Consider the following 12,418-nt stretch of genomic DNA (forward strand, 5'->3'; position numbering starts at 1 on the left):
TTATTTATCGGTGCAAATTGCTTGCTTGACTAAAAAGTGTTTTTGAAAGCACGTAATGTAGGGTATGAAAAAAAAGAGGAAATTTATATGTTCAAAAGGTGTTTGAGGGTTTCAAAAACCTGGGATTACCATCAACTATTCAATAACTTTCCTTCTCTTGCTGTTTATTTTTTTGAAGAAATGACTTATAACCATGATATATATTTCATCAATAAATCTTGTTTCTTAAAACTAGACATGAAACTCCATCATAATCAAACAATAGTCATGACTCACTCTTAACAGGATTTCTCATCAATCAAAAACTTTCAGTATTATCAATCAAAGTAAATTATTGACATATAACTATGCCACTTCTTTCATTGTTAATCTCAAACTTAGAGAGAATAATAAAGCTTATTGTCCATCATTTATTTTTTGATACTTATTTATCTCAAATTTCAATTCAAAAAAAAGATCAAGGTTCTCTACCAATCATTAGTTTCATCATTTCCTCATTTTTATTTCATTATCTTTATAAAAGAATGACATATAACTATGCCACATATTCTGTATTTACCTAAAATATCAATATTCTCTTAATAGAGACCATAAAACAAATCCAACTTTTCTTTATATAGAAAAGCAATCTAATCATTTGAAGACTCAAAAACTTTATTATAGATATCAAAAAACATGTTTATAGTTCAATATCTTCTTTTCTCTCTTTCTCTTTTTTTTTTTACTCTTGCTCTGGCATCAACTTTTAGTATTTGTTGTGTCTTTCATCAATTAAAACCTATTTCCCCCCTCTTATACTTGATAAGTATTTTACTACCTTTAACATTGACTTGCCTTTTAATTGCGAGCAATTGCTATTTTCTTTTTTAGCTTCCACGCCATCTTTCTCAGGTTTTCCCTTTTAAAATTGTGAAGAATAATTAATGTGTCTTGCTATAATAATAGAAGGACTGATTGTTGTTAGCTGAAAGAAAAACACAAGGTGTGCAAACCAGTGCGCGTGAAAGAAGGAGAGTTGTGGTTGATGCTGAACATTTCGCCCAGTGCATACGCTGACACAACTACTCTGCTTTATGTTTGAGTTTGACAGATGAATGCAAAGAGCAAACAATTAGGATCTTTTCCTTGCTGATGACGAAAGAAATAGCTGCAATGCATCATTACATTATTTGCTGGAACTCTTAACCTTATTAAGCCAACATCATCATCACATCCATAAAACTATAACTATATACAATGACCGTTGAATGCCCAGGAGAAGAAGCTTTTCCTCAGCAATTTGCTTTTGTTTTTCTACTACGCATTATTATGCATCATCTTCAACATATTATCTTCACAAAAAAACTCTTTTATATATATATATATATATAAGTAATAACCCTTTAGTGACTCCAACCCCTTGGCTTTTTGCTAAAGAATTTAAATCCTTTATTTTTGTATTTTAAAAATATTTTTAAAAAAGTTTAGTTTTTTTTAGCATGCTTGGAAGTATGGTTGTAATTATTTTTAAAGTGTTTTTCATGCTGAAATACATTAAAATAAAAATAAATATTTTTTAAAAATTAATTTTGAGATCAGCGTATCAAAACGATCCAAAACATAAAAAAATAACTTTTAACAAAGAAAATTATTTTTTTAAAAAACACGGGTATAACTGTGTTTTCAAATGCAACCTTAATTAAAACACTTGCATGTTATTCAAGTAAAAAAAAAATTTAATTTTAATATAGATTTTACATCGCAAAATTTAACTTAAATACTCTATTTTTTTGGATTTAAGGAAACTTCACCTCTCAAAAAATGTATTTTATGGGCTCAGGTGAGTGAATAAAATCTCAGTTGTTCTAAATTCTTATAAGAAGTGTACATTCTAACTCGAATTTCAAAGTTATTATGTAGATTTCAAGTCTTTTATCATCACGCTGTTTCTTTAAAAACTTAACTTAAATACTCGTTTAGAAAAAAAACTGAAATATATTGTCAAAACTCATTTATTAAAATTAATTGGTAATAATGAAATATGTTATCAAACTTTTTCTTAGAAAATAGTTTACAACTATTATTATAATATTAATTTTTATTGGTAATGTAAATTGTTTCACTTTCATAGAAAAGGGTAGCCTCTCTCTCCCACCTTTTTATCAACGCAAAGTCAATAACGAAGCATGTCTAAATCTCAATTAATTTGACATATCTATGAAAAATATAAAATAAAAGAAAAATGGAGGTTCTGGAAGTAGCCATCCCTAATGTTGGATGCCACCTAAGATCTATGTATGACCATTTACATTATAAAAACAAATACTCCTATATAGATTATTTTGTATTAAAAAAATCCTAACTCATTATTTATTGAGAATAAATAACATAAATTAAGTTTAGTTTGGGCACAATACGTATCATTTCATCAACAAATAGTCATTATTATTTTCCAAACCTTCCATCCTATACATACATTAAAAATCAATTAATAGTAATTATTTATAATAAAATTAATTTGGTATATAATAAATGTTGTATGTAAAATAATATTATATACCAATCAATTTTATCTTTGATGCTGGGGTGTATAATGCATCGGATTGCATTAACACCTCAGGAAATATGATCATGTAGGTGTAACAAAATGCACGTAATGGATAGATACTATCTCATGTAAGTATCTTCAACAATCATCGGATGTTGCTCTTAAAAAATATGATCTCTCCTAGCATCTCAGGGATTTAGGTTGAATATATGAGTCGCCAACTAATTTCCCTCGCACTTACCCTAGTGACTAGTACTATGTAGCTAGCCACTGGTATCTACACAATCAGGTACATGCTGAGATAGTTCAAACTGTCACACTACCCAATTTGAACAATATATCTTAACAATATCGAAGCAGTGCAACAGGACATGTGTTATCCCTCGTGACATATAGGTGAAGTTAAAAATATCAAGTCTTATATATACGATATTTATATAACTTATTAAAATATATAAAAAACTTATATTAGATAACAAATCAAAAGAGGAGGAGAGAGAGAGTGCTACTATGAGTGTTTTTAGAGGTGAGGAGAGAGAGACAAAAAGAAGAGGGAGAGGGGGTTCCTGACAGCGATGGAAGGGGCGGGCTGATGGCTGTGGGATGAGAAAAAGAAGGAGAAAAGAAGGAGAAAAATAAAAAGAAAAGGGCTTTTTGGTATAAATTATGAATAAAATCATAAATCGTGTGTTGAAAATAAAAACCGTGAAATATGAGTCCCAAATAATATTTGCTAGATTCTTAAATTTTTTATTCACTAAGTCGCTTTACCTTTTTTTTTAACTGTGATAAAAAGAACTCATTATTCTTTACCCTCAAATTGTATGTACACATGAATCACGATTCTAAAGCATGTGCTGTGTTGAGAGCTATTTATGCCACGGACCATGGATTATACAATTCACATAAATAAATCCCCCAAGAGGGTTGAAACTTGGAAGCGGACTCATTACTTTAAACACAGCCATCAACATCCTAAACTTTTTTTATTCACCAATAAATCTTAAAATACAAGGATCGTGAGCAAAATATTAATTATATATATATCTTGACGGCTCTCGTCATGAAAGCAACATGCATCACTGGGCTTTATTTTATAGTAAAGTGGCAGTGGAAGTTTCAAACTTTTTTTACAAGTAGATGGCCGAATTTGGGGTCCAAAAACGTATTAAAATTATAAATTCTGTAAAGAATAGAACCGATTCCCCATAAACTATAGAATATTTGCGCAAACTCGCATGTTTCCTTTCTCTAATGATAGCTAGTTGCCCACTAGAGCAGGAAAGGAAAAACAAAAGAGAAAAGAATGGCAAAATATATCTTCCCTTTCGACATTTACCATCTTTTATATATTCCCGACGCCAACATCTCACTGAGAGGAGAAAACAGAAGTTGAAGTTTTGAGCTATGCCTGGAGCACAAGTCTACCCCACCATTACCATATCGCCATTCTCTTGTGAACCAAAAAAAATGATAAAAACAAGGACTCGTAGAAAGCTCCATACCACAATCGATTATATATATATATATATATATATATATATATATATATATATATATATATATTAAAAAAAAAATAAAACTGCTCAGTGTTTCACTGTGTAAGTCCACAGTGAAACGCTGAACAATTTTTTTTTTCATTTTTTTTCTCTTCTTCTTTTTTTTTATTTTTTTCTCCTTTTCTTTTTCTTTTTTTCCTCCATTTTTTTTCTGTTTTTATTTTTTCCCTTTTTTTTGGGTTTTCTATGCCTTTATGGGTTTTTTTTTGCCTTTTTCTTTATATATTTTTCTTTTAATGAATTTTTTTTGTTTAATTTAGTTTGTTAATATTAATTTTTTTATTTAGTTATCAAATTTTCATAACACGGATCTCGGGCTTGACGGGTTAACCCGTCAATTTTTTTTTCTATTTAGTTATCAAACTTTCATGACGCGAATCCCAGGTTTGACGGGTTAATCTGGTTTGAAGGGTTAACCCAGTTAATTCAAATTTTTTTTCTTTTTTTTCATTAGTTTTTTTCTTCCTGTTGTTTTTTTTTCTTTGTTTTTTTTAATTAATTTATTTAATTATCATACTTTTATGACTTGACCTTGCAGCCAGACTTACATTTAAGACTCTTGGGTCCGGTGTTATAGCCAGACTCACTTAAACTTGAGTCATGTAAGTTTAATATTATTATTAATATTAGAAATATTACTCTTGGGTCAAGCGTTGCAGCTAAACCAAAGGCTCTTGGGCATATCTTTGCAAAAAGACCCAACACTTTTAGATCTTAGCTTTTTTTGAAATTTTTTATGCAAGAAAAAAATTTAACCCATGGTGTGTGCCTTTGTTTTTTTTCTCTTTTTCTTTTTAAGCCTTTTACTGTGGATTGCACAATACAGTTCACAGTGAAAAAGCTGATGCCTTTAGTTTTTTTTTTTGTCTTTTTTTAATTATTTTTTTTAATTTAGTTTCTTAATATTAAATTTTTCTATTTAATTATCAGACTTTCATGACATGGATCCCAGTTTCGACATTAATCTTTTTTTTTAATTTAATTTAGTAATAATAAATCATTTTTCTATTTAATTATCACACTTTCATAATATAAATTCTAGGTTTGATGGGTTAACTTGATTTGACGGGTTAACCAGATTGATTCAGATTTTTTTTTCCTTTTCCTCATTGGTTTTGTTCTTCCGATTTCATCTTTTAATATTGTATGCAGTCCACAGTGAAAAGGCTAAAACCTTTAGTTTTTTTTTGCTTTTTTTTTTATTCCTTTCACTGTGGACTGCACAGTGCAGTTTACGGTAAAAAGATTGATGCCTTCTTTTTTTTTTAATTAATTTTTTAATTTAGTTTGTTAATATAATTTTTTTTTCTATTTAGTTATCAGACTTTCATGACACGGATCTCAGGTTTGATGGGTTAACCCAGGTAATTTAAATTCGTTTTCTTTTTCTTCATTAGTTTTTTTTCTTCTTATAAGTTTTTTTTCTTTTATTGTTTCTTTTTATTTAATTTAGTTCATCAATATTAAATTTTTTTTCTATTTAGTTATCGACTGATGCCTTTAGTGTTTTTTTTTGTTATTTTTATGCCTTTAACTGTGGACTGCACACTAGAGTCCACAATGAAAAAGCTGATGTTTTTTTGTTTGTTTTTTTTCCTTTTTAATTAATTTTTTTTGTTTAATTTAGTTTGTTAATGTTCAATTTTTTTTCTATTTAGTTATCAATTTTTCATGACACGGATCCCGGGTTTAACAGGTTAGCCCAGTTAATTTTGTGGTAACCTGTCAAATTTTTTTCTTTCTATTTAGTTACCAAACTTTCACGACATGAATCTAAGGTTTGAAGGGTTAACCTGGTTTGAAGAGTTAATCCAGTTAATTCATATTTTTTTTCTTTTTCTTCATTAATTTTTTCTTCTTTTTAGTTTTTTTTTAATTAATCTATTTAATTATCATATTTTTATGATATGACCTTGTAGCCAGACCAACATCCAAGACTATTGAGTCTGGTATTGCAGTTAGACCCATTTAAATTTGAGTCATGCAAGTTTAATATTATTATTAATATTATAAATATTACTCTTGGATCAGGCGTTGCAGTCACACCCAAGACTCCTGGGTGTAGCTTTATAAAAAAACCTAATATTTTTAGATTTTAATTTTTTTTGATATTTTTTATATGAAAACTATTGACCCGCGGCATCGCGCGGGTCATGTAGCTAGTATATATATATATATATAATTTGTAGTTGCATTTAATAAGGTTTTTCTTTTTCGTTTTTCCAAATCAGTGACAGCACCTCTGCATGTTTACCTTCCGAAGGGCTAAGTTTAGGCCACCAGTGGCATCTTAGCTTTGCACTAGATACTTGTCCATGCTAGAAGGTCATATAAAAAAAACTATTATATAAAAAATATCCAATTAGTGTTTAATGTGTTTTATTAAAAGAAATATATAGAGATTAATTTGATGGGACTTGATTAATTTGATAGGTTAAAAAATAATTTAAATGATCGATAAAAATATAGTTTGATTAAAAATATTAAGATGATATTTTTATTTAATATTAAAATGACAACATATTATATCAACTCAGATCAATTTGAGTTAACTTGTTAGATCTGTTACCTAAATCATGAGACCCTGATAAACTTTATAGAAAGCAAATAAAAAAAATTAAAAAACTTAATTTTTAATCGATCCAATGTTGAAGGATAGAATTGCAAACAAAATTCAACTAAAAAAATAAGTTGAGTCAATCCGGGTTAACCTGTATTGTGAGATCAGGATAATATCATAGAAAGTAAATCAAAATAAATTATGAAACTCAATTCCTAATCAATTCAATGTTGAAGGATAAAATTAAAAAAAAATAAAAAAACATAAAAAACCACCTGAGTTAACTACTCAAACCCGTGATATGAGTCATGAGATCGAGATAACCTTATAGAACGCAAACCAAAATAAATTATGAAGCCTAATTCCCAATCAATATATTATTGAAGGATACAATTGAAAAAAACTCAACTAAAAAAAGGATAAAAAACTCTAGTCAACCAGCCTAACCCACAACTCAGGTCATAAAAATAGAACGCAAACCGAAATAAATTATGAAGCAAAGGATAAAAAATTCGAGTCAATCAGCCTAACCCACAACTCAGGTCATAAAACTTTGATAACCACTTAAAAAACAAATAAAAAAATGAAGTATGATTCCCAAATCAACCCAATATTAAATGATTAAATTGAAAATAAAAATAGAAAAGGACAAAAAATAACATCGGATAAACCCGAGTTAACCTGTTAAACCTAGGCCAGGAGATTAGGATAACTCCATAGAAAACAAATTAAGATAAATTATAAAGTCTAATTTCCAATCAACCTAATATTGAATGATGAAATTAAAAAAAAATAATAAAAAATAATCTGGATATGAAAATTATAAATTTCAATATTCAATAAACTTAACATTAAAAAATAAATCAGAAAAAAAATACAAAAACAAAAAAAATCCTCAAACATTTTAAAGAGAAAATTAAAAAAATATCAAGAATTTTTAGTATATGTTAATTAATTAAGGCATGAAGAGTGATTGGTGGCCTTTCCACTTTATAAAGATCTAGACTGTACCCAACGCCAGCCCTGCGCCAGCAAATTCAGAAATTCTGGCACAGGCCTCCCTGCGTGCCATACTATAGCAAACTTACGGCAAAAGACCATGAAAACTAATTAACTTCTTGTTGAATTGCATCATGCAAATCACATGTTAAATTTTTATTTTTATCATCAATTAATTAGGTATTATATATAAAATAACATATTATATATAAATTTTATACATTACAATTTATATATAAATATACAATTTTAATATGTCATTTTAATTAGATAATTATAAACATATCTAAACTACTTCTTGTGAATTATTAAAAGAAATTAGATAGTTAAATTCTAGATAGTTATAACAAGTCTTCATCAATTTATTACAAGTACTTCGATTGTAATCTTCATTGTCATTTTTTTTTTGTCTTGAATTATACAATAATTTTCTATCTAAAATTTTAAATTACATAATATTTACATAATTAATTAATAAGTCTTGAGTTATATTTGAATGGGATTAGATGAGAAAAAGATTATAACCTAGAAAAAAAAATAGAGATAAGGCAGAAACGCATGCCCTATTTAATAAAAATTATAATCATTCAACCATCAAATAAAAACACAATCATATTAATTTTTAATGTCCATAATTACCCATCATGCAAAAAACTTTTTAATATGCATAATTAAAAATATATTGCATATTATTCTAATTATTGACTTTATATGCAATTTAAAATAATATTTCTAACACTTAGAAATATTCAATCAAATCCAACTTGTTAATTTCTCAAACAATTTTTTTTGTTTAAAAATACTCATTAAATTAGAAAAACTATTTTTCTAAAATTTGGTTAAACCATTTAATTAAATAAATCTTATTCCCATTAGGATATTATAAAAATTTTAAAAAATGAATTAAACAATTTAATTTATTCCTAATCCTACTAGGAAAATTAATTCTACAATTAAATTTAAATTAGGGTATAAAATCTAAATTTTATTTATAATGGGTAAATTTATAATTTACCTTGAGACCCTAAATTGCAATTAGAGATAAAGTCTTAAGTCCATACTCATAATATGTAAAATTAAAAGCCTAATACTTAAAATTAAAAAAAGGGCAAGGGTAAGGGGGTAATTTCTCCAAGCCTTAAAAAGACAACAAGGGTAGAATCGTAATTTTACCCCTATTCATCTTCTTCTTCGCTACTGCCGGCAATGGATTCTCTACCCACCGCCACTAGTTAGCACTGTAAGGGTCAACCCTTCGTGCCATGTAGCTAGAAGATTAGCGATGCTGCTGTCTTGCCAGTTAGTTGCGTGGTGGACTGTGTGCCAAGTATGTCTACAGCTGGTGCCACCGCTGATGGAGGTGAAATGACCAAAAACTCCTTTTCAAAAAAAAAATGTCAGATTCTGGCTTATTCGAGAGTACTTAGGATCACGTTAAACATATCTAGAGTTGTTTAGGGATTTATCATCTCAATATTTAATCTTCTTCGGCTTTGAATAATTCTTTAAAGGTTGGGTTTTTGCAAACCACAAGTCGTCTAATTGTTCGGCCTCCAATGGTAATTCATACGAATCACCAGTGAAAAATCTTTTAAATTTTTATTTAGAAAAACAAGATTACTATGCGTAGAGTGTTAGCTCTCTATTACGTGACTTACATAGGTTTTTTGTCTAATAGACAATCTCATGAAAAATAAGAGGCATAACTTTATATTGATATGGAATCCTAAAAGCTCTATAAATGACAAAATATATATTTTCCCTTAAATAATATTCATATATTATTTAAGGGTAATTTTAGAAATTTAATCAATCAAGTCTTTACTTAATTATTTTAGGACTAAAATTATAATCCCTAGATTAAATACATTATAATGCTTAATTTCTAAAATTATTTTCAATTAAGTCACACTTGATTAATTATCCTAATTTATTTTTTGACTAATGGTTCTTACTATTTGTAACTCATTAGGTTTTAATATGATAGTCAAAATATAAATTATAATTCTAATAAAATAAAATAAAAATTTTAATTTATTATTAATTTAATAATTGATTAATTTATATTTGAAGATTAAGTGTATTGTCTAGCAAAGTGTCAGGATCCCATAGATATTAGAAAATTCATAAGTGATATGACTTAATTTTTCAATGATGAGAACCCATAGATATTAGAAAATTCATAAGTGATATGACTTAACTTTTCAATGATGAGTTTCTCAGTCTAATTATTATTCCTTCATTAAAAATGCGATTTAGACATTTTAGCATAAAGTGTGTCTGTCACGTCAAATCATATTTATTTACAATATTATAGTTATTTATCATTTGAATAAGATTTAAAACTCTTTTCTAATCTTATTCCACCTTGTGCAAATATTTAACAATCAATACTATTTGAGAATATGTAAAACATTTTTTTTAATTCATCTAGAGTGATGAATTATTTTTTTATCACTTAAATACCTTCATATAATTTATATTATATCTAACGTTAGCTCATTTGTTACCTTTACCAAGATAACATATAACAATATCGAAACATAATACTCATTATATAATATAACCTAATGATTTCAAGTCTAATGATAATTTATATAACCGTTACTTTAGCCTTTTTATAGATACAGATGATATCTCAAGTCTAGGTACCCCTCATATTTTGGTTTATGAGATTAACTGCTTTTTTTTTATAAAAAAAATTATATAATATGTATTAGTCCCAACAATTTTATTCATGTCCATTATTAAAAGAGCATTGATCAGGAACAATACTTTGATGTGATAAGAATCCTATCATTATAACTTCTTCATTTATTTTTGTAAAATATTTTTGTTTTATAAATTTTATCTTTACTCTAAGTACATTTATCAAACATTAAATTTATAAATTAAATATAAATAAATATTAAAAATAAATAATATTTATATTAATAAAATTAAATATATTTTACATGAATAAAATAATTAATATTATATATAACCTGCTGATTCACAACATTTTCTTGAAAAACAAATGATGGTGGTTCTTCTTACATGTGCCTTTCTCAAATGTTTTTTTTATTAATGTATATATTCGGGTTAGCTTGAACACGTTTCGACTAATCTCATAAGTCCTGAAGTTAACAACTATATAAATCTTTAGTAGCTCAAAAAAACTTAAACTCGTGACCATTAAAAAATAAACCCAAAACCTAAACAAAAACCTCATTTACCTTTCTCAAATGTTGATATCACTTGTGATTGTTAAGTTGATAAATTCACTTGGAATTGCCTCAAAAGACCTGGGATAGGGCTTTTTTCGTACTTGTTATACTACGAAATCCATATTCTTGTTATACTATTTGTTTGATTATTAAAAGTTGTTAATTCTTGATGGAGGCGACTCTCTATCTCTAAGAGGGATAGATGGTGAAAAAATAAGCTCCTCAATGTGTCTTTGTTTGGACTGGAACCCATCAGCCACATCAATCTCAGTGGGGCTTTCTGATAGTTCTGTATCTATAGTCTCCTTTTCAGAGTCCCAGTTAGATGTAATTCAAGAGTGGGAAGCACATGAATTTGAGCTATGGGCTGCTTCATTTGACATTCACCAACCTCAGTTGGTATACACTGGTTCGGATGATTGCAAATTCATTTGTTGGGATTTAAGGGATGATGACCCTAATATCTTACTCACTCGTAGTTATGACGAGTATCTAAGGCTATGGGATGTAAGATCAATTTCAAAAACAGTTAATGAAACATTATTTTGTTTAGGGAGCGGAGTTTGGAGAGTCAAGCACCACCCATATGTACCAGGCGTGGTCTTAGCAGCTTGCATGCACAATGGCTTTGCAGTTGTGAAGATTGATGAGGAGAAAGGTGAACTGATGGAAATCCATGCCAAGAATAGCACACTTGCCTACGGTGCAGATTGGCAAGGGGGGGAATTATATCAGAAGGTCAAACAAAACAGCACTGTAGTGGCTACTTGTTCCTTTTATGATCTGCTTCTTCAGATATGGATACCAGAAAGCTGTATTTTTAAGCGACCTTGATGCAGTTTAAGTACTTCTCCTTACTAAATTCTGAATAAATTCATTGCTGCTGCTTCTGGGGATGCTTTATCATATTTTGTTACGCATTTATATATCATTTATGCCATCAAACTGTTACTCCTGTGTATTCTTAATAGCTTCCAATAAAAACTCATAGGTCCAGGATTTTTTCTTGTTTATTCAAAGGAGAGCTCAGACGGCCATCCCTGAAACAAGGGTTCTGGTATGCGTCAATGGTTATTGTTGTGAGCTACCAAGAGCTTTCATTAGGATGCTTACGCATAAGAGAATAGCGACATGTCTTTTCATCTGCTCTTATTCAACCACTGAAACTGTTTTTAATTCCTAGGAGCCTATGATCTTTTTATGATTCTGAGTGATTCCCCGCCTGTTCTTGCTCTGTGTTATAGTAGCACTAGCATTATTTGTGGTGTCCACAAACTCTTATGATTAAGTCACTTCTATCATCATCTAATAATAGAAGTCGAGAGCAAGGCATGGACCTATCATTGGTGTTGAAGTGATCGAAGTTTTCAGTGGTAAAATGTTTTGACTTTATATTGCAGTGTCGGATGCTGCTTTCCTTGATTTGAAAAGAGAGAGAATCTTTACGACATCACCCAACACTATCGATGGCCATCTAGATTGGTTCACTTTGGTCCGAGTTCTGACCTTGTTTTGAGAAGAGAAACTGCTCTTTTAACGCTTGGAAGTTGCAGTAAGAGCTTCTTGG

The 12,418-nt window shown here is 28.7% G+C and overlaps 1 protein-coding gene across 1 annotated transcript; it reads left to right on the top strand.

Moving 5' to 3' along the window:
- The first annotated feature begins 11,043 nt into the window (after positions 1-11,043).
- LOC133678038 (uncharacterized) lies at positions 11,044-11,868 on the top strand. Its single transcript, XM_062100198.1, has one exon. It carries the CDS (start codon positions 11,077-11,079, stop codon positions 11,683-11,685), a length of 609 nt encoding a protein of 202 aa, XP_061956182.1. The 5' UTR covers positions 11,044-11,076; the 3' UTR covers positions 11,686-11,868.
- Positions 11,869-12,418: the final 550 nt, after the last annotated feature.

The sequence above is a fragment of the Populus nigra genome, chromosome 18 (assembly GCF_951802175.1).
Source record: "Populus nigra chromosome 18, ddPopNigr1.1, whole genome shotgun sequence".
NCBI classification, from domain to species: Eukaryota; Viridiplantae; Streptophyta; class Magnoliopsida; order Malpighiales; family Salicaceae; genus Populus; species Populus nigra.

Excerpts from the sequence above, each read along its gene's own strand:
- LOC133678038 (XM_062100198.1), top strand. The coding sequence starts at position 11,077 with ATGTGTCTTTGTTTGGACTGGAACCCATCAGCCACATCAATCTCAGTG.